The 19,700-nt window shown below is 44.1% G+C and overlaps 1 protein-coding gene across 2 annotated transcripts in view; it reads left to right on the top strand.

The window, feature by feature from the left end:
* Positions 1–19,700, top strand: part of LOC110537205 (leucine-rich repeat-containing protein 75B-like) — a 44,622-nt gene that overhangs the window by 5,175 nt on the left and 19,747 nt on the right. For both annotated transcript variants that reach the window (XM_021623062.2, XM_021623061.2), the window contains 2 exons: positions 2,595–2,723; positions 4,005–4,117. In XM_021623062.2, coding sequence (XP_021478737.2) covers positions 2,595–2,723; positions 4,005–4,117 — 242 coding nt within the window. The remainder of the gene's footprint in view (positions 1–2,594; positions 2,724–4,004; positions 4,118–19,700) is intronic.

The following is a 19,700-nucleotide window of genomic DNA, read 5'->3' as shown; positions in this document are numbered from 1 at the left end:
ATGGGATCCCTGAAGACATTGTTTCGGAGACCCCAGTTCGTCTCCAGGGTGTGGCGAGCCTTCTGCGACCGACTGGGGGTCTCCATCAGCCTATCCTCCGGATACCATCCCCAAACCAACATGCAGATGGAACACCTGAATCAGGAAATAGGGAAATAACTTCGCCAACACTGCACCCACCAACCACACAAGAGTCGCTATCTAGCCTGGGCCGAATATGCACAGAACTCCCTGGTGCATTCCTCACTCCATCTCACTCCTTTTCAGTGTGTCCTCGGATACCAACCCCCCGTGTTCCCATGGGAGACAGAACCCGGGAACTGTGCCTGCCGTCGATGAGTGGTTTCGACAGAGTGAGCCAGTTTGGGCAACGTGTGTGGCTCTCTACACTGGACATCCGGCTTCGTGACCCATGCAAAAAGTTCAGTCCACTGTTCATTGGTCCCTTCAAAATAACACACTGCATCAATCCTGTCACCTACCGTCTCCACATCTTTCCATGTGTCCCTTCTCAAGCCTGTGAGGTACAGCCCTCTCCATCCTCCTGTGGCGCACCTCGACGCACCCCATCTATTTGACGTCGGCGGTGCACCGGCTTATTCCTTTCAAGCCCTCCTTGATTCCAAGCGCCTGGTTGGTCGCATCCACCACCTGATGGATTGGGAGGGGTACGAACCAGAAGAATGGTCCTGGGGTCCTGGGTCCCAGTCCAGGACATCTTCGACCCAGCCGCTTTCCACTGTAACCGTCCTGACCGCCCAGCTCCACGTTCCTGGGGGAGGCCCCCTGCTCAGTAACATCTGCTTCCAACTCAAACACGTAGATCCCTTGAATGCAGCTCACATACTCAAACACCTAGATCCCCTGAACGCAGCTCACTCTCCAGATCCCAATCACCTGAATTCTAATCACCTGTTCACACACCTGTATGTCATTATCACACACTATTTAGTTCAGTTCTGCACCCCATCACTGTGAGGTGCTGTTTGTTTTGTGACACATGGCTTACGGAGCACTGTGTTTCCCTCAATTTCCTCCTCCCGTGTATGATAGTTTTGCCTGCCTCACTAACAACACCTTCTGCCTATTCCCTGCCTGTACTTTAGCCTAGCGGATTTCCTGTTATCTACCTATTGCCTGATCTCCCAGACTACATTACTAGCCTTTTCCCTGACTGTACTGTTGCCCTTTTGGACCCCGTTTATGACCTTCTGCCTGCTCCTGGACCCAGCTACCTGCCTCCTGAGGTGGTCCTTTACAATAAACACCTGCTGCACCCTGTGCTTGAAACCAGCTCTCTGTCTCCCCTTGTGTTCATTACACTACCATATTCACATTGCATGGAGTCCAGCAAGTAAACAGACCAACAGCAGCTTTGCACGTACTGTAGAACAGAAATGGAGAAAATCCTATTTTGTATGATTTACCTTGATATCATATAGCCCCCATTTGACTTAGAACCCGTTAGTAAACCAAGTCCTGAAACAAATGAATTATGAAGGGATATATGTTTTCCTGAATTTAGTTTTGTTCTCCTCTGCTCTACTCCGCCTTAACCTTTCATTGTGGTGGAGGTTTTGTTTTCGAGGCTTTCTGTCACGGCTTGCCTGCAGTTTCAGCTCATTTGTTTCAGGGAGGTGTGTGTTTGGTTGATCTCATCCTCCTCGATATGGGAGGTTGCTGAGGGTTGCATCGAAGGCCTTTTGATGTGTGTCAAAGCGTTACGTCTCAAACCCGGGCTCACGATGACATCAATCCCCCTCACCAGCAGCAGCCCTCAGAGCAGCCCTCAGAGCAGCCCTCAGAGCAGCCCTCAGAGCATTACCTGACGTTGCAGCTTCCTTTGCCTCACTCTATTTACACTCACTGCAAATAGCAGCAGCCCTGCAGATGATACTAGTAAGAACAACCTCTGGGGAGGTTCTCATTCCTCGTTTTTATTAAACCCTTCTGCACATCACACACGCATGCCATTTGAATTCCATAGAAGATGGTGGGGAGCGGGAGTGCTGTAGACTTGAACCATTTCTCTAAGTGCCTGCGTGGTGTTTTTAGAGGTATTTTTTGGATAGCTCTGGAGTATGTTCAGTGTTGTGTGTAAAAACCCAAGGCTTTTAGGGATGGAAGTGTCCTAAGGCACATTGCAGACCCCATGCAGATCACAGCAGTAAAGTCACTGTCCCTAGAGTGCATGTTATGCAATAGAACATCATTTTACTGTTAGGGGTGACTGAGGGCACAGCACATCACTTTAGTTGTTGTGTGTTTGAAATGTCATTTTGGGAGAAATTGTCCTGCTTTTAAACCCCCATCCCACACCTCTGCCTATCCTGTGCCTTGTCCCGTTTGGCACTCTTAGTGTAAAATCCTCTCAGCTTGATAAATGAACATAACAATGAAAGTGGCTGATGAAAGGATTATGTAAATACATTGATAATCTGTTACCATTAAGCAGTCCACATCATGTCACTTGAATACTTAATGATGCATGACTTGCACTTAAAAATATTGTAATTCCCCCCTTGTTGGATCTTGGAATGATTGAAAAGAAACACCAATGGTAGATTATTCTCTCTTGCTCTGTGTTCCCACAGGACTTGGGACTCCAGGGAACATCCCTCAATGATATCCTCTATAAGAACTCAGCCTTTCTCAACCTGGTGGATCCAATCTCCCATGAGCTCTTGCTCAGCCTGGCCAAAGACATGCAGTGTCCAAAGAGGGTAAGCCCATTGTAATGTCTGACTGTTGAGCTGTCTGTTTGTCTGTTTGTCTCAACCACCTCAGCCGTGCTGTTGTCAGGGAACATCAAATGAGCAGGCACAGAAAATTGAACGTTTAGGAATCCACGGCTGCAAGGGTCAATTCAAGAGCAAATAGATGATGGTCTTAGAAATATGACTGCTAGGCCATTTGGTTTGGTTCCAGCCTTCCAACTGCTGCCATAAATCATACAGTTATGATTAGGCTCTGAATGACGCATTTGTGTGTGTGTGCAGGTATTCACTCAAGGTGCTGGAGACATGGGGCGCCTATTTATAACTAATGACAATAAGTAGGTCAGTCACAGTGTGGTGTCATTTCTACAACTGTCAAAAGTACAATCCAATGTCAACAACAACTCATCAAAACGTGAAGAACCAGTTTCACTGCTTCAAAACATTACCTTTATTGTGCATTCAACCATAGTACTGTGTATCTATATCTCAAAAGCCATGTGGTGGCTACTGCCTGTGCATATTCTGAATCAATTTTGAATTTGATTCCATGTTGACAATGCCCCAATTCACATCAAAGAGAAAAACATGTTATTATGAGGGAGAAAGAGCAATGGAACAAGAGCAAGACCAAGGAGAGGGGGACTGACAGAGATGCTAAAGTATATTTTGATGTATAACAATGTTGGATGGACAAGGGAGAAGGGCCTTGAGATAATGTGGTGATAGCAGCCAAATGGTTGGATTGTTTGTAGTGGGATAAGTGAAGGGGATCAGACAATATAAATAACCTTCACATTTTAAACCAACATTCGAAGAACAAAGGAAACAGCCCCATCACTACACACCTCAATGTGGCATAATAGGGGTTGCAAGGACATAAGTGAAACAGTGGTCCATTGAAATATGTGTATCCAAGATGTTCTGCCTTGGGCTTCTAAAATGTATCAATTAATTATTAGGCGTCACAATGTTACCTGTTGTCCTAAATGTGGTTTAAAGGAAAATTCCACTCAAAAACAATATTTGGGTATTTGTTTCATTAGTGCATTGTTGACATAGTCGCAAAATGTTTTACAGAAATCATCCCCGTATGATGCATTTGACATCATATGAAGGAAAATGCAGGGGTCTAATTCCATTGTTCATGATGTCGGAAAGGAAAATAGGCCTATTTTCATTAAATGTATTCAGTTCAGAGTCAACAAGAGCAGTCACTTTGACACTTTCACCCTATGTATGCATGTATGTAAGTAATGTAATGTAGTGTGTGTGTATATATTACAGGAAAGAGATACACTGAAGTCATCCAACAAGATCTGCAGACAGCTGATATTCCACCTGACCCCTCACTCCAAGTGGATGAGACAAAGCCTTCCCAGGAGGAAGTCGCAAGCCTGGTGAGTCTGTCCGTCTGCCGATCTGTCCATCTATCGCTGGCACATCCACTAACTGGGACAGCTACTGCCATAACTCCACTGCAAACAAATGAACAGCGAACAGCAAACGGACATCAGAGGAGTGATACTGTATGCACGGCCCCAAAAACCTACTTAAGCCCACTAACATCTCTGAAACAGAACAGTCTCGTGTTCAGTGAGTGTTTGTTAGAGATTAGTCACTCCTGATATTGGGTGCTTTACTGTACAATAACAGCAAGGATTTCATGTGTTAGATAATTACACAGTAGCACCAGCTTCCACCAAGTCTATTTTGTTAGTTTCTTGGATAGGGTTGCAAAGCTACCGGCAATTTACCGAAGTTACTGCAATCTTCAGTAATTAACAGAAAATCTATGGCAATGTATCGTCATTCTGGTCATTTATTCTTGAATAACTTTAAAAATATATATTTTTTATATAGTATTCATTTATTATATCTGTGTCCATATTGTCCATGAGTTTCTAGTAGATACAGTGCCTTGCGAAAGTATTCGGCCCCCTTGAACTTTGCGACCTTTTGCCACATTTCAGGCTTCAAACATAAAGATATAAAACTGTATTTTTTTGTGAAGAATCAACAACAAGTGGGACACAATCATGAAGTGGAACGACATTTATTGGATATTTCAAACTTTTTTAACAAATCAAAAACTGAAAAATTATTCAGCCCCCTTAAGTTAATACTTTGTAGCGCCACCTTTTGCTGCGATTACAGCTGTAAGTCACTTGGGGTATGTCTCTATCAGTTTTGCACATCGAGAGACTGAATTTTTTTCCCATTCCTCCTTGCAAAACAGCTCGAGCTCAGTGAGGTTGGATGGAGAGCATTTGTGAACAGCAGTTTTCAGTTCTTTTTTGGATTCAGGTCTGGACTTTGACTTGGCCATTCTAACACCTGGATATGTTTATTTTTGAACCATTCCATTGTAGATTTTGCTTTATGGTTTGGATCATTGTCTTGTTGGAAGACAAATCTCCGTCCCAGTCTCAGGTCTTTTGCAGACTCCATCAGGTTTTCTTCCAGAATGGTCCTGTATTTGGCTCCATCTTCCCATCAATTTTAACCATCTTCCCTGTCCCTTCTGAAGAAAAGCAGGCCCAAACCATGATGCTGCCACCACCATGTTTGACAGTGGGGATGGTGTGTTCAGCTGTGTTGCTTTTACGCCAAACATAACGTTTTGCATTGTTGCCAAAAAGTTCAATTTTGGTTTCATCTGACCAGAGCACCTTCTTCCACATGTTTGGTGTGTCTCCCAGGTGGCTTGTGGCAAACTTTAAACGACACTTTTTATGGATATCTTTAAGAAATGGCTTTCTTCTTGCCACTCTTCCATAAAGGCCAGATTTGTGCAATATACGACTGATTGTTGTCCTATGGACAGAGTCTCCCACCTCAGCTGTAGATCTCTGCAGTTCATCCAGAGTGATCATGGGCCTCTTGGCTGCATCTCTGATCAGTCTTCTCCTTGTATGAGCTGAAAGTTTAGAGGGACGGCCAGGTCTTGGTAGATTTGCAGTGGTCTGATACTCCTTCCATTTCAATATTATCGCTTGCACAGTGCTCCTTGGGATGTTTAAAGCTTGGGAAATCTTTTTGTATCCAAATCCGGCTTTAAACTTCTTCACAACAGTATCTTGGACCTGCCTGGTGTGTTCCTTGTTCTTCATGATGCTCTCTGCACTTTTAACGGACCTCTGAGACTATCACAGTGCAGGTGCATTTATACGGAGACTTGATTACACACAGGTGGATTGTATTTATCATCATTAGTCATTTAGGTCAACATTGGATCATTCAGAGATCCTCACTGAACTTCTGGAGAGAGTTTGCTGCACTGAAAGTAAAGGGGCTGAATAATTTTGCACGCCCAATTTTTCAGTTTTTGATTTGTTAAAAAAGTTTGAAATATCCAATAAATGTCGTTCCACTTCATGATTGTGTCCCACTTGTTGTTGATTCTTCACAAAAAAATACAGTTTTATATCTTTATGTTTGAAGCCTGAAATGTGGCAAAAGGTCGCAAAGTTCAAGGGGGCCGAATACTTTCGCAAGGCACTGTAGACCACATTGTTAAGAGAAAATAGTCTAATTAATGAAAAAAGCATCTAATCAACAATGGCATTATTTTCAATTAACTGCAACTATTGAATGTGTTCACAACTGCCACTAGTTTGGCGCCAAACTTTTACAACAAATACTTAGTGGCTTGCGAAGGTATTCACCCCCCTTGGCATTTTTCCTTTTTTGTTGCCTTACAACCAGGAATTAAAATTGTATTTTTGGGGGGGAGGTTGTATCATTTGATTTACACAGCATGCCTACCACTTTGAAGATGCTAATGATTTTTTCTTGTGAATCAAACAAATAAGACAAAAAAACAGAAGTTGAGCTTGCATAACTATTCACCCCCCCCCCCCCCCCAAAGTCAATAGTTTGTAGAGCCACCTTTTTCAGCAATTACAGCTGCAAGTCTCTTGGGGTATGTCTCTATAAACTTGGCACATCTAGCCACTGGGATTTTTGCCCATTCAAGGCAAAACTGCTCCAGCTTCATCAAGTTGGATGGGTTCCGCTGGTGTACAGCAATCTTTAAGTCATACCACAGATTCTCAATTGGATTGAGGTCTGGGCTTGGACTTGGCCATTCCAAGACATTTAACTGTTTCCCCTTAAACCACTCAAGTGTTGATTTAGCAGTATGTTTAGGGAAATTGTCCTGCTGGAAGGTGAACCTCCATCCCAGTCTCAAAGACTGAAACAGGTTACCCTCAAGAATTACCCTGTATTTCATGCCATCCATCATTCCTTCAATTCTGACAAATTTCCCAATCCCTGCCAATGAAAAACATCCCCACAGCATGATGCTGCCACCACCAAGCATGGTGGTGGCAGCATCATGCTGTGGGGATGTTTTTCACTGTCGGGATGGTGTTCTCGGGGTGATGAGGTGTTGGGTTTGCGCCAGACATAGCATTTTCCTTGATGGCCAAAAAGCTACATTTTAGTCTAATCTGACCAGAGTACTTTCTTCCCTATGTTTTGGTAGTTTCCCACATGCCTTTTGCCGAACACCAAACGTGTTTGCTTATTTTTTTTTCTTTCAGCAATAGCTTTTCAGGCCATTCTGTAAAGCACAGCTCAGTGGAGTGTATGGCTTAAAGTGGTCCTATGGACAGATACTCCAATCTCTGCTATGGAGCTTTGCAGCTCCTTCAGGGTCATCTTCGGTCTCTATGTTGCCTCTGATTAATGCCCTCCTTGCTTGGTCCATGAGTTTTGGTGTGCTGCCCTCTCTTGGCAGGTTTGTTATGGTGCCATATTCTTTACATTTTTTAATAATGGATTTATTTGTGCTCCGTGGGATGTTCAAAGTTTCGGATATTTTTTTATAACCCAACCCTGATCTGTAGTTCTCCACAACTTTGTCCAAGATCTGTTTGGAGAGCTCCTTGGTCTTCATGGTGCAGCTTGCTTGGTGGTGCCCCTTGCTTAGTGGTGTTGCAGACTCTGTGGCCTTTCAGAACAGGTGTGTATATACTGAGATAATGTGACACTTAGATTGCACACAGGTGGACTTTATTTAACTAATTATGTGACTTCTGAAGCAAAGGGAGTTAATACATATGCACACACCACTTTTCCGTTAAATATTTTTAAACATGTTCGTTTTTTCATTTTACTTCACAAATTTGGACTATTTTGTGTATGTCCATTTCATGAAATCGAAATAAAAATCCATTTAAATGACAGGTTGTAATCCAACAAAATAGTTGAAATGCCAAGGGAGGTGAATAGTTTTGCTAGGCACTGTACTGACATATTTATTTTACTAAGTGTTTAAAAAAATATTTATAACGAATCAGTCATTCCGAAACCCTCCTATTTAACATCCACAGTATTCACTAAATTTATGGGTTATATTTAGGATAATGTTTTACAGCTTTTCCTTTCTATTTTTTATTTTAAAATCATATTTTATTATTTCATATTTTAAATGTTATAAGGCCACACAGAGGGCCAGAGATATATAAAGTTACCAGTAATATACCCGCCTTTGCAACCCTAATCTTGAGGTCATATAATATAGGCCTGTGTAGTATCCTATTGTGTTGGGCAGTATATCATATCATGTTTACTTGGTGCAGAATAAGTTTGTAAGGGAGTATACTGTAGTGTAATTGTTCCACGCCCCACTGCACAGCTTAACAACTGTCATGGTACTGTGGACCTATCTAACCGAGGAATAAATGAACAGATCAATCCTAATAAATAACAGAAAGAGGTCGGTTTCAATTAGAAAAATATCAGACAGATCCAGCTCGGGTACTAAGATGGCGCCAACAGAGGGCGCCTCGCCTCGAGCTCTGATTAAAAAACATTGCAGGTTTCGGTTTTTCTTAATCAGTTTGTTTTGTGCATTACTGCATACACCTGGGTAGAACTATTGGAATACAAATCGCTGGGTACTCACAATCTACCCGACCTCCCTGAGATGGAAAAACAATGGACTAGCTTCTTTGGCGAGGCACCAAGCTGCTTTGGAGTCCTACCGGAGTGTAGGAAGCGAAAATACCAACGGAGACGCAGACGTGGTGGGGTCTTAGTGAGATTAAGACGTCCTCCATTACCGAGCATACTACTCGCCAATGTTCAATCAATAATGAACAAACAAAAGTAGCAAGGATCTCCTTCCAGAGGGACATCAGATCCTGCAACATAGGGATTATATACAACCAGCAGGTTTTAGTTTTTTTAGCGGATAGGAAGCAGCCTCTCTCTGTCAAGACCATTGGTGGTGGCCTCTGATTTAGGACCAACACATGATGCGACGGGGGAAACGTACAGGAACATGCACGCTTCTGCTCCCCCGACTTGGAATACTTAGTCATCAAATACCTTCGAGAGATTTCTCAGGGATTATCGCCATGGCTGTGTACATCCCACCCAGAGCTGACACAAAAAAGGCTCTCGGAGATCTTCATTGGACCCTGATCAAACTAGAGATTGCATTCTCGGAGGCAGCATTCATTGTTTTGGGGACTTTAACAAAACTAATTTGAGTACCGTGCTCACAAATTATTACTAACACATCGACTGTCTAACTCGCGGAAATTCTACTCTTGACCACTAATACATGCCTTTTCGACACAGGCATAAGGCCCCCTCCCATCCTACTTTTAGAAAATCCGACCATGACTCCATTACTTCCCCCCTCCTACAAACAAAGACTCAAGAGGGAAATTCTGAGGGTCAGGTCTGAACAGCATTGGTCCGACCAATCAGAATTCATGCTCCAAGACTATTTTGATCACGTGGACGCCGCTGGAGATAACGTCAATGAATATGCCAACGCAGTCACCGGATTCATAAAAAAATGCATAGATGACGTGATACCAATAGTATCTTTCAAAACAAACCCACTTCAAAACGTGGATTGATAGCAGCCTTGTAGGGAAATTGAAAGAGAAGCTGCTTTTAAACAGTACAAATATGACTTATACAGATGGATCAAGATGGTGAATCACAAGTATAGGGACATGTGGAGGAGCAATTCAGCGGGTCGAACACAAGGCATATGTGGCAGGGGCTCTTAACATTTACAGATTACAAAAAGGAAAGCCAGCCACATCATGATCACCAACACCACCTTACCGGGTGAGCTAAACACCCTTTTCTCAAGATTCGAGCACAATGACCCTAGGCTGCCAGGAGAGCCCCAGAGAGCCCCAGGGCTACACAATCACAGTCTCCATTGAGGACGTATGTACAGTTGAAGTCGGACGTTTACATACACCTTAGCTAAATACATTTAAACTCAGTTTCACAATGACATTTAATCCTTGTAAAATGTCCTGTCTTAGGTCAGTTAGGATTGCCACTTTATTTTAAGAATTTGAAATGTCAGAATAATAGTAGAGTGATTTATTTCAGCTTTTATTTCTTTCATCACATTTCCAGTGGGTCAGAAGTTTACAACACTCAATTAGTATTTGGTAGCATTGCCTTTAAATTGTTTAAATTGGGTCAAACGTTTTGGGTAGCCTTCCACAAGCTTCCCACAATAAGAATTGTGTCCCATTCCTCCTGACAGAGCTGGTGTAACTGAGTGAGGTTTGGTTCCCTCATTGCTCGCACAAGCTTTTTCAGTTCTGCCCACAAATTTTCTATAGGATTGAGGTCAGAGATTTGTGATGGCCTCTCCAATACCTTGACATTGTTGTCCTTTAAGCCATTTTGCCACAACTTTGTAAGTATGCTTTGGGTCATTGTCCATTTGGAAGACCCATTTGCGACCAAACTTGAACTTCCTGACTGATGTCTTGAGATGTTGCTTCAATATATCCATATGCTTTTCTCTTCCTCATGATGCCATCTATTTTGTGAAGTGCACCAGTCCCTCCTGCAGCAAAACACCCCCACAACATGATGCTGCCACTCCCGTGCTTCACAGTTGGGATGGTGTTTGTCACGTCCTGACCTAAGTTACTTTTTTATGTCTCTGTTTTAGTTTGGTCAGGGCGTGAGTTGGGGTGGGCATTCTATACTGTGTATTTTAGGTTTTGTATTTCTGTGTTTGGCCTGGTATGGTTCCCAATCAGAGGCAGCTGTCGATTGTTGTCTCTGATTGAGAACCATACTTAGGCAGCCTGTTTTCCCACTATGGGTTGTGGGTAGTTATTTTCTGTTTAGTGTGTTTTGCACCTGACGGAGCTGTTTTGGTTGTTCATTTGTGTGCTTGTTTGATAGTGTTCAGTTTTACCATTAAAATGATGAACACTTACCACGCTGCACCTTGGTCCTCACCTTCTTCCACCAATGGCCGTTACAGTGTTCTTCGGCTTGCAAACCTCCCCTTTTTTCCTCCAAACATAACGATGGTCATTATGGCCAAACAATTCTATTTGTTTCATCAGACAAGAGGACATTTCTCCAAAAAGTACAATCTTTGTCCCCGTGTCCAGTTGCAAACTGTAGTCTGGCTTTTTTATGGAGGTTTTGGAGTTGTGGCTTCTTCCTTGCTGAGTTACATTTCAGGTTATGTCAATATAGGACTCGTTTTACTGTGGATATAGTTACTTTTGTACCTGTTTCCTCCAGCATCTTCACAAGGGCCTTTGCTGTTGTTCTGGGATTGATTTGCACTTTTCGCATCAAAGTACGTTCATCTCTAGGAGACAGAACGTGTCTCCTTCCTGAGCGGTATGACTGTTGTGTGGTCCCATGGTGTTTATACTTGCGTACTATTGTTTGTACAGATGAAGGTGGTACCTTCAGGCGGTTGAAAAATGCCCCCAAGTATGAATCAGTCTACAAAGTCTACCATTTTTTTTCCTGCGGTCTTGGCTGATTTCTTTTGATTTTCCCATGATATCAAGCAAAGATGCACTGAATTTGAAGGTAGGCCTTGAAATACATCCACAGGTACACCTCCAATTGACTCAAATGATGTCAATGAGCCTATCAGAAGCTTCTAAAGCATGACATCATTTTCTAGAATTTTCCAAGCTGTTTAAAAGCACAGTCAACTTAGTGTGTAAACTTCTGACCCACTGGAATTGTGATACAGTGAAATATAAGTGAAATAATCTGTAAACAATTGTTGGAAAAATTACTTGTGGCATGCACAAAGTAGATGTCCTAACTGACTTGCCAAAACTATAGTTTGTTAACAAGAAATTTGTGGAGTGATTGAAAAACAAGTTTTAATGACTCCAACCTAAGTGTATGTAAACTTCCAACTTCAACTGTAAGTCATGCAAACGTGTTAACCCTCGCAGGCTGCCGGCCCAGACGGCATCCCTAGCCATGCCCTCAGAGCATGTTCAGACCAGCTGGCTGTTGTGATCTCTGACATTTTAAATCTCCCTAGCTCAGGCCGCTATACCCATCTGCTTCAAGATGTCCGCTATCATCCCTGTGCCCAAAACGAAAGTAACTGAACGACTACCGACCAGATGCACTCACTTACGTCATCATAAAGTGCTTCAAGAGGCTTGTCAAAGACCATATCACCTCCTACCTCCCCGACACACTAGACCCTCTCCAATTCACCTACAGCCCTGACAGATCCAATGACAACACAATTGCCATTGCGCTTCACATTGCCATTACCCACCTGGACAAAAGGAATGCATATGCGAGGATGCTGTTCATCGACTCCAGCTCTGCCTGCAATACCATAATGCCCTATAAGCTCATTTCAGAACTCAAGGCCCTGGGTCTCCTCCCTATGCAACTGGGTCCTGGACTTCCTGACGGGCCGCTCCCAGGTGGTGATGGTAGGCAACATTACCTCCTCAACACAGAGGCCCAGAAGGGTGCGTCATCAGTCCCCTCCTCTATTCCCTGCGTGGGTATACCCACGACACAGTTCCAACTTCATCATCAAGTATGCTGACGACAGTCAAATTTGATCAGTCACGTACACATATTTAGCAGATGTTATTGCAGGTGTAGCAAAATGCTTGTGTTCCTAGTTCCTACAGTGCAGTAGTATCTATCAATTCACAGCAACACACACAAATCTAAAAGTAAAATAATGGAATTAAGAAATATATAAATATTATATTGCTCAATGTTGGAGTGGTATTGCCTAAAAGAACAGTAGAATAGAATACAATATATACATATGAGATGAGTAAAGCAGTATGTAAACATTACTAGTTACTAGTGCTCCATTATTAAGGTGGCCAGGGAGTCCACGTCTATATATATATATATATATAAGGCAGCAGCCTCTAAGGTGCAGGGTTGCGTAACCGGGTGGAAACCGGCTAGTGATGGCTAGTTAACAGTCTGATGGCCTTGAGATAGGAGAGAGAAACGGCTTCTGTCGTCATCGTCATTCCCCCCCATATGGACATTCCCCCCCAACTGATTTTTACTCTGCCCCCACCCCAACGACAGGCATCACTGTTGTTGTTGTTAATATATATATATTAGTACTTCTTTTATTACCATTTTTGTTTTTAATTTAACTTGGTTCCCAAACCCCCTCAATGGTCATGTTGCTCCCCCAATAGTCATTCCCCCCACCCTCTCAACAGTTTACTCTGCCTCCACCCCAATGGAAATGTATTTAGTCAACACTGCTACAGTTATGATGGACAGTACCAGTTTTTTTGGACACAATTACTTATTCAAGGGTTTCTTTATTTTTACTACTTTCTACATTGTAGAATAATAGTGTAGACATCAAAACTATGAAATAACACATGGAATCATGTAGTAAACAAAAAAGTGTTAAACAAATCACACACTTGGCAGTCTCTCAACCAGCTTCACCTAGAATGCTTTTCCAACAGTCTTGAAGGAGTTCCCACATATGCTGAGCACTTGTTGGCTGCTTTTCCTTCACTCTGCGGTCCAACTCATCCCAAACCATCTCAAATGGGTTGAGGTCAGGTGATTGTGTAGGCCAGGTCATCTGATACACTCCATCACTCTCCTTTGTCAAATAGCCCTTACACAGCCTGAAGGTGTGTTGGGTCATTGTCCTGTTGAAAAACAAATGATAGTCCCATTACGTGCAAACCAGATGGTATGGCGTATCGCTGCAGAATGCTGTGGTAGCCATGCTGGTTAAGTGTGCCATGAATTATAAATAAAGCACTGACTCTGTCACCAGCAAAGCACCATCACACTTCCTCCTCCATGCTTCGTGGTGGGAACCACACATGTGGAGATCATCTGTTCACCTGCTCCGCTTCTCACAAAGACACAGCAGTTGGAACCAAATATAAAACATTTGGACTCCGACCAAAGGACAGATTTCCACCGGTCTAATGTCCGTTGCTTGTGTTTCTTGGCCAAAGCAAGTATCTTCTTATTGGCGTCCTTTAGTAGTGGTTTCTATGCAGCAATCCGACCATGAAGGCCTGATTCACGCAGGCTTCTCTGAACAGTGGAGGTTGAGATGTGTCTGTTACTTGAACTCTGTGAAGCATTTATTTGGCTGCAATTTTTGAGGCTGGTAACTCTAATGAACTTGTCCTCTGCAGCAGAGCTAACTCTGGGTCTTCCTTTCCTGTGGCGGTCCTCATGAGAGCCAGTTTCATCATAGCGCTTGGTTTTTGCGACTGCACTTGAAGAAACTTTCAAAGTACACATTGACTGACCTCTATGTCTTAAAGTTATGATGGACTGTCATTTCTCTTTGCTTATTTGAGCTCTTTTGCCATAATATGGACTTGGTCTTTTACCAAATAGTCCTATCTTCTGTATACCACCCCAACTTCTTTCACCTTTATTTAACCAGGTAGGATAGTTGAGAACAAGTTCTCATTTACAACTGTGACCTGGCCAAGATAAAGCAAAGCAGTTCAACACATACAACAACACAGAGTTACACATGGAATACAGAAACAGTCAATAATACAGTAGAAAAAGTCTAAATACAATGTGTGCATATGAGGTAAGATAAGGGAGGTAAGGCAATAAATAGGCCATGGTGGCGAAGTAATTACAATATACCAATTAAACACTGGGGTGATAGATATGCAGAAGATGAATGTGCAAGTAGAGATACTGGGGTGCAAAGGAGCTAAATAAATCAAATAAATAAAAGTATGGGGATGAGGTAGTTGGATGGGCAATGTACAGGTGCAGTGATCTGTGAGCTGCTCTGACAGCTGGTACTTAAAGCTAGTGAGGGAGATACGAGTATCCAGCTTCAGTGATTTTTGCAGTTCGTTCCAGTCATTGGCAGCAGAGAACTGGAAGGAAAGGCGGCCAAATGAGTAATTGGCTTTGGGGGTGACCAGTTAAATATACCTACTGGAGCGCGTGCTACAGGTGGGTGATGCTATGGTGACAAGTGAGCTGAGATAAGGCTGGGCTTTACCTAGCAAAGACTAATAGATGACCTGGAGCCAGTGGGTTTGGCGACGAGTATGAAGCGAGGGCCAGCCAACGAGAGCATACAGATCGCAGTGGTGGGTAGTATATGGGGCTTTGGTGACAAAACTGTACGGATTGTACTGTGATAGACTGCATCCAATTTGTTGAGTAGAGTGTTGGAGGCTATTTTGTAAATGACATCGCCGAAGTCGAGGTTCGGCAGGATGGTCAGTTTTATGAGGGTATGTTTGGCAGCATGAATGAAGGATGCTTTGTTGTGAAATAGGAAGCTGGTTCTAGATTTAATTTTGGATTGGAGATGCTTAATGTGAGTCTGGAAGGAGAGTTTACAGTCTAGCCAGACACCTAGGTACAGTGGGGTAAAAAAGTATTTAGTCAGCCACCAATTGTGCAAGTTCTCCCACTTAAAAAGATGAGAGAGGCCTGTAATTTTCATTATAGGTACACTTCAACTATGACAGACAAAATGAGAAAAAAAAATCCAGAAAAATCATATTGTAGGATTTTTACTGAATTTGTTTGCAAATTATGGTGGAAAATAAGTATTTGTTCCCTGTTTCCGCCTGCTACCGACCCCCCTCAGCTCCCAGCTGTGCCCTGGACACCATTTGTGAATTGATCGCCCCCCATCTAGCTTCAGAGTTTGTTCTGTTAGGTGACCTAAACTGGGATATGCTTAACACCCCGGCAGTCCTACAATCTAAGTTAGATGCCCTCAATCTCACACAAATCATCAAGGAACCCACCAGGTACAACCCTAAATCTGTAAACAAGGGCACCCTCATAGACGTCATCCTGACCAACTGGCCCTCCAAATACACCTCCGCTGTCTTCAACCAGGATCTCAGCGATCACTGCCTCATTGCCTGTATCCGCTACGGATCCGCAGTCAAACGACCACCCCTCATCACTGTCAAACGCTCCCTAAAACACTTCTGCGAGCAGGCCTTTCTAATCGACCTGGCCCGGGTATCCTGGAAGGATATTGACCTCATCCCGTCAGTTGAGGATGCCTGGTCATTCTTTAAAAGTAACTTCCTCACCATTTTAGATAAGCATGCTCCGTTCAAAAAATGCAGAACTAAGAACAGATATAGCCCTTGGTTCACTCCAGACCTGACTGCCCTCGACCAGCACAAAAACATCCTGTGGCGGACTGCAATAGCATCGAATAGTCCCCGCGATATGCAACTGTTCAGGGAAGTCAGGAACCAATTCACGCAGTCAGTCAGGAAAGCAAAGGCCAGCTTCTTCAGGCAGAAATTTGCATCCTGTAGCGCTAACTCCAAAATGTTCTGGGACACTGTAAAGTCCATGGAGAACAAGAGCACCTCCTCCCAGCTGCCCACTGCACTGAGGCTAGGTAACACGGTCACCACGGATAAATCCATGATTATCGAAAACTTCTCAACGGCTGGCCATGCCTTCCTCCAGGCTACTCCAACCTCTGCCAACAGCTTCCCCCCCCCCCCCCCCCCCGCAGCTACTCGCCCAAGCCTCTCCAGGTTCTCCTTTACCCAAATCCAGATAGCAGATGTTCTGAAAGAGCTGGACCCGTACAAATCAGCTGGGCTTGACAATCTGGACCCTCTATTTCTGAAACGATCCGCCGCCATTGTCGCAACCTCTATTACCAGCCTGTTCAACCTCTCTTTCATATTGTCTTCGATCCCCAAAGATTGGAAAGCTGTGGCAGTCATCCCCCTCTTCAAAGGGGGAGACACCCTGGACCCAAACTGCCTATCTAAGGTCTTCGAAAGCCAAGTCAACAAACAGGTCACTGACCATCTCGAATCCCACCGTACCTTCTCCGCTGTGCAATCTGGTTTCCGAGCCGGTCACGGGTGCACCTCAGCCACGCTCAAGGTACTAAACGATATCACAACCGCCATCGATAGAAGACAGTACTGTGCAGCCGTCTTCATCGACCTGGCCAAGGCTTTCAACTCTGTCAATCACCATATTCTTATCGGCAGACTCATTTGCCTTGGTTTTTCTAATGACTGCCTTGCCTGGTTCACCAACTACTTTGCAGACAGAGTTCAGTGTGTAAAATCGGAGGGCATGTTGTCCGGTCATCTGGCAGTCTCTATGGGGGTGCCACAGGGTTAAATTCTCGGGCCGACTCTTTTCTCTGGATATATCAATGATGTTGCTCTTGCTGCGGGCGATTCCCTGATCCACCTCTACGCAGACGACACCATTCTGTATACTTCCGTCCCTTCCTTGGACACTGTGCTATCTAACCTCCAAACAAGCTTCAATGCCATACAACACTCCTTCCGTGGCCTCCAACTGCTCTTAAACGCTAGTAAAACCAAATGCATGCTTTTCAACCATTCGCTGCCTGCACCCGCACGCCCGACTAGCATCACCACCCTGGATGGTTCCGACCTAGAATATGTGGACATCTATAAGTACCTAGGTGTCTGGCTAGACTGTAAACTCTCCTTCCAGACTCATATCAAACATCTCCAATCTAAAATCAAATCTAGAGTCGGCTTTCTATTCCGCAACAAAGCCTCTTTCACTCACACCGCCAAACTTACCCTAGTAAAACTGACTATCCTACCGATCCTCGACTTCGGCGATGTCATCTACAAAATAGCTTCCAATACTCTACTCAGCAAACTGGATGCAGTTTATCACAGTGCCATCCGTTTTGTTATACCACCCACCACTGCGACCTGTATGCTCTAGTCGGCTGGCCCTCGCTACATATTCGTTGCCAGACCCACTGGCTCCAGGTCATCTACAAGTCCATGCTAGGTAAAGCTCCGCCTTATCTCAGTTCACTGGTCACGATGGCAACACCCACCCGTAGCACGCGCTCCAGAAGGTGTATCTCACTGATCATCCCTAAAGCCAACACCTCATTTGGCTGCCTTTCGTTCCAGTTCTCTGCTGCCTGTGACTGGAACGAATTGCAAAAATCGCTGAAGTTGGAGACTTATCTCCCTCACCAACTTCAAACATCTGCTATCTGAGCAGCTAACCGATCGCTGCAGCTGTACATAGTCTATCTGTAAATAGCCCACCCAATTTTATCTACCTCATCCCCATACTGTTTATATTTATTTACTTTTCTGCTCTTTTGCACACCAGTATCTCTACCTGTACATGACCATCTGATCATTTATCACTCCAGTGTTAATCTGCAAAATTGTAATTATTCACCTACCTTCTCATGCCTTTTGCACACAATGTATATAGACTCTTTTTTTTATACTGTGTTATTGACTTGTTAATTGTTTACTCCATGTGTAATTCTGTGTTGTCTGTTCACAATGCTATGTTTTATCTTGGCCAGGTCGCAGTTGTAAATGAGAACTTGTTCTCAACTAGCCTACCTGGTTAAATAAAGGTGGGGCGGGAAAAATGAGAGCACCTGGGGAATAGGAGTGGAGCTAGGCACTGCATGGCCTGGAATAACCTCTACTCTCTATAACCTCTCAGAAGAACAGAGGAGGAGTAGGATAAGGGTACGGCTAAAGGCTATAAGAACTGGCCGTCTAGTACGTTAGTAAAAGGAGCAGGTTTCTGGACGTGATAGAATAGATTCAAGGCATAATGTACAGACAAAGGTATGGTGGGATGTGAATACATTGGATGTAAACCTAGGCATTGATTGATGAGAGATTGTCTCTAGAAACCTTTAAACCAGCTGATGTCATCACGTGTGGAGGTGGAACTAAAGGGTTGGCTAAGGCATATTGCGCAGGGCTAGAGGCTCTACAGTGAAATAAGACAATAATCACTAACCAGAACAGCAGTGGAAAAGGCATATTGACATTAGGGAGAGGCATGCGTAGCCGAGTGATCATAGGGGTCCAGTGAGTAGTTAGGCTGGCTGGAGACACGGCGATTCAGACAGCTAGCAGGCCGGGGCTAGCAAGCTAGCAGAAGGGCCTTAGAGGGACGTCGCGACGGAAGAAGTCTGTGATAGCCTCCTCATGTGGATTAGTAAGGTTCCGTATATCAAAGGGGTCCAGTCTAATTGGCAAAATAGGTATAGTGGCCCGAGAAATTGGCCGATGGATCTCTTCAGCTAAACAGTCCAATATGCTCTAGACAGCTAGCGGGTCCCGGCTAGCAGGCTAGCAAATGGGCATTCAGGGGACGTCGCGACGAAGGGGCCTGTTGGAAAAAAACAACCCTCGGGCAGATTACGTCGGTAGTCCAGTTGTGATGGATAAGCAGGGCTTCGTGTAGTAAAGGGGGTCCAAGCCAATTGGCAAAATAGGTATAGTGGCGCAAAAAATTGTCCGATGGACCTATTCAGCTAACAGTCTGATATGCTCTAGACAGCTAGCGGGCCGCGGCTAGCAGGCTAGCAGATGGGCATTCAGTGTACGTCATGACGTAGGAGCCAGTTGAATAACCCCCTTGGGCAGATTACGTCGGTAGTCCAGTTGTGAAGGAGCTCCGTACCGGCAGTAAAAGGGGTCCGGGCCAATTGACAAAATAGGTATTGTAGCCCCGAAGTGGCTGATGGACCTCTTCAGCTAGCCGGGAGATGGGCCTAGCATGGGCTAGCTCCAGGCTAACTGGTGCTTGCTTTGGGACAGAGACGTTATCCGAGTGGCTACTCCTGGCTTGCAGCTAGCTAGCTGCGATGATCCAGGTGAAAAGGTTCAGAGCTTGCGATAGGAATCCGGGGATATGGAGAGAAAATAG

Source organism: Oncorhynchus mykiss, chromosome 12, assembly GCF_013265735.2.
Source record: "Oncorhynchus mykiss isolate Arlee chromosome 12, USDA_OmykA_1.1, whole genome shotgun sequence".
NCBI classification, from domain to species: Eukaryota; Metazoa; Chordata; class Actinopteri; order Salmoniformes; family Salmonidae; genus Oncorhynchus; species Oncorhynchus mykiss.
Note: the sequence above shows the minus strand (reverse complement) of the source record. Positions and strands in the feature narration are given on the sequence as shown.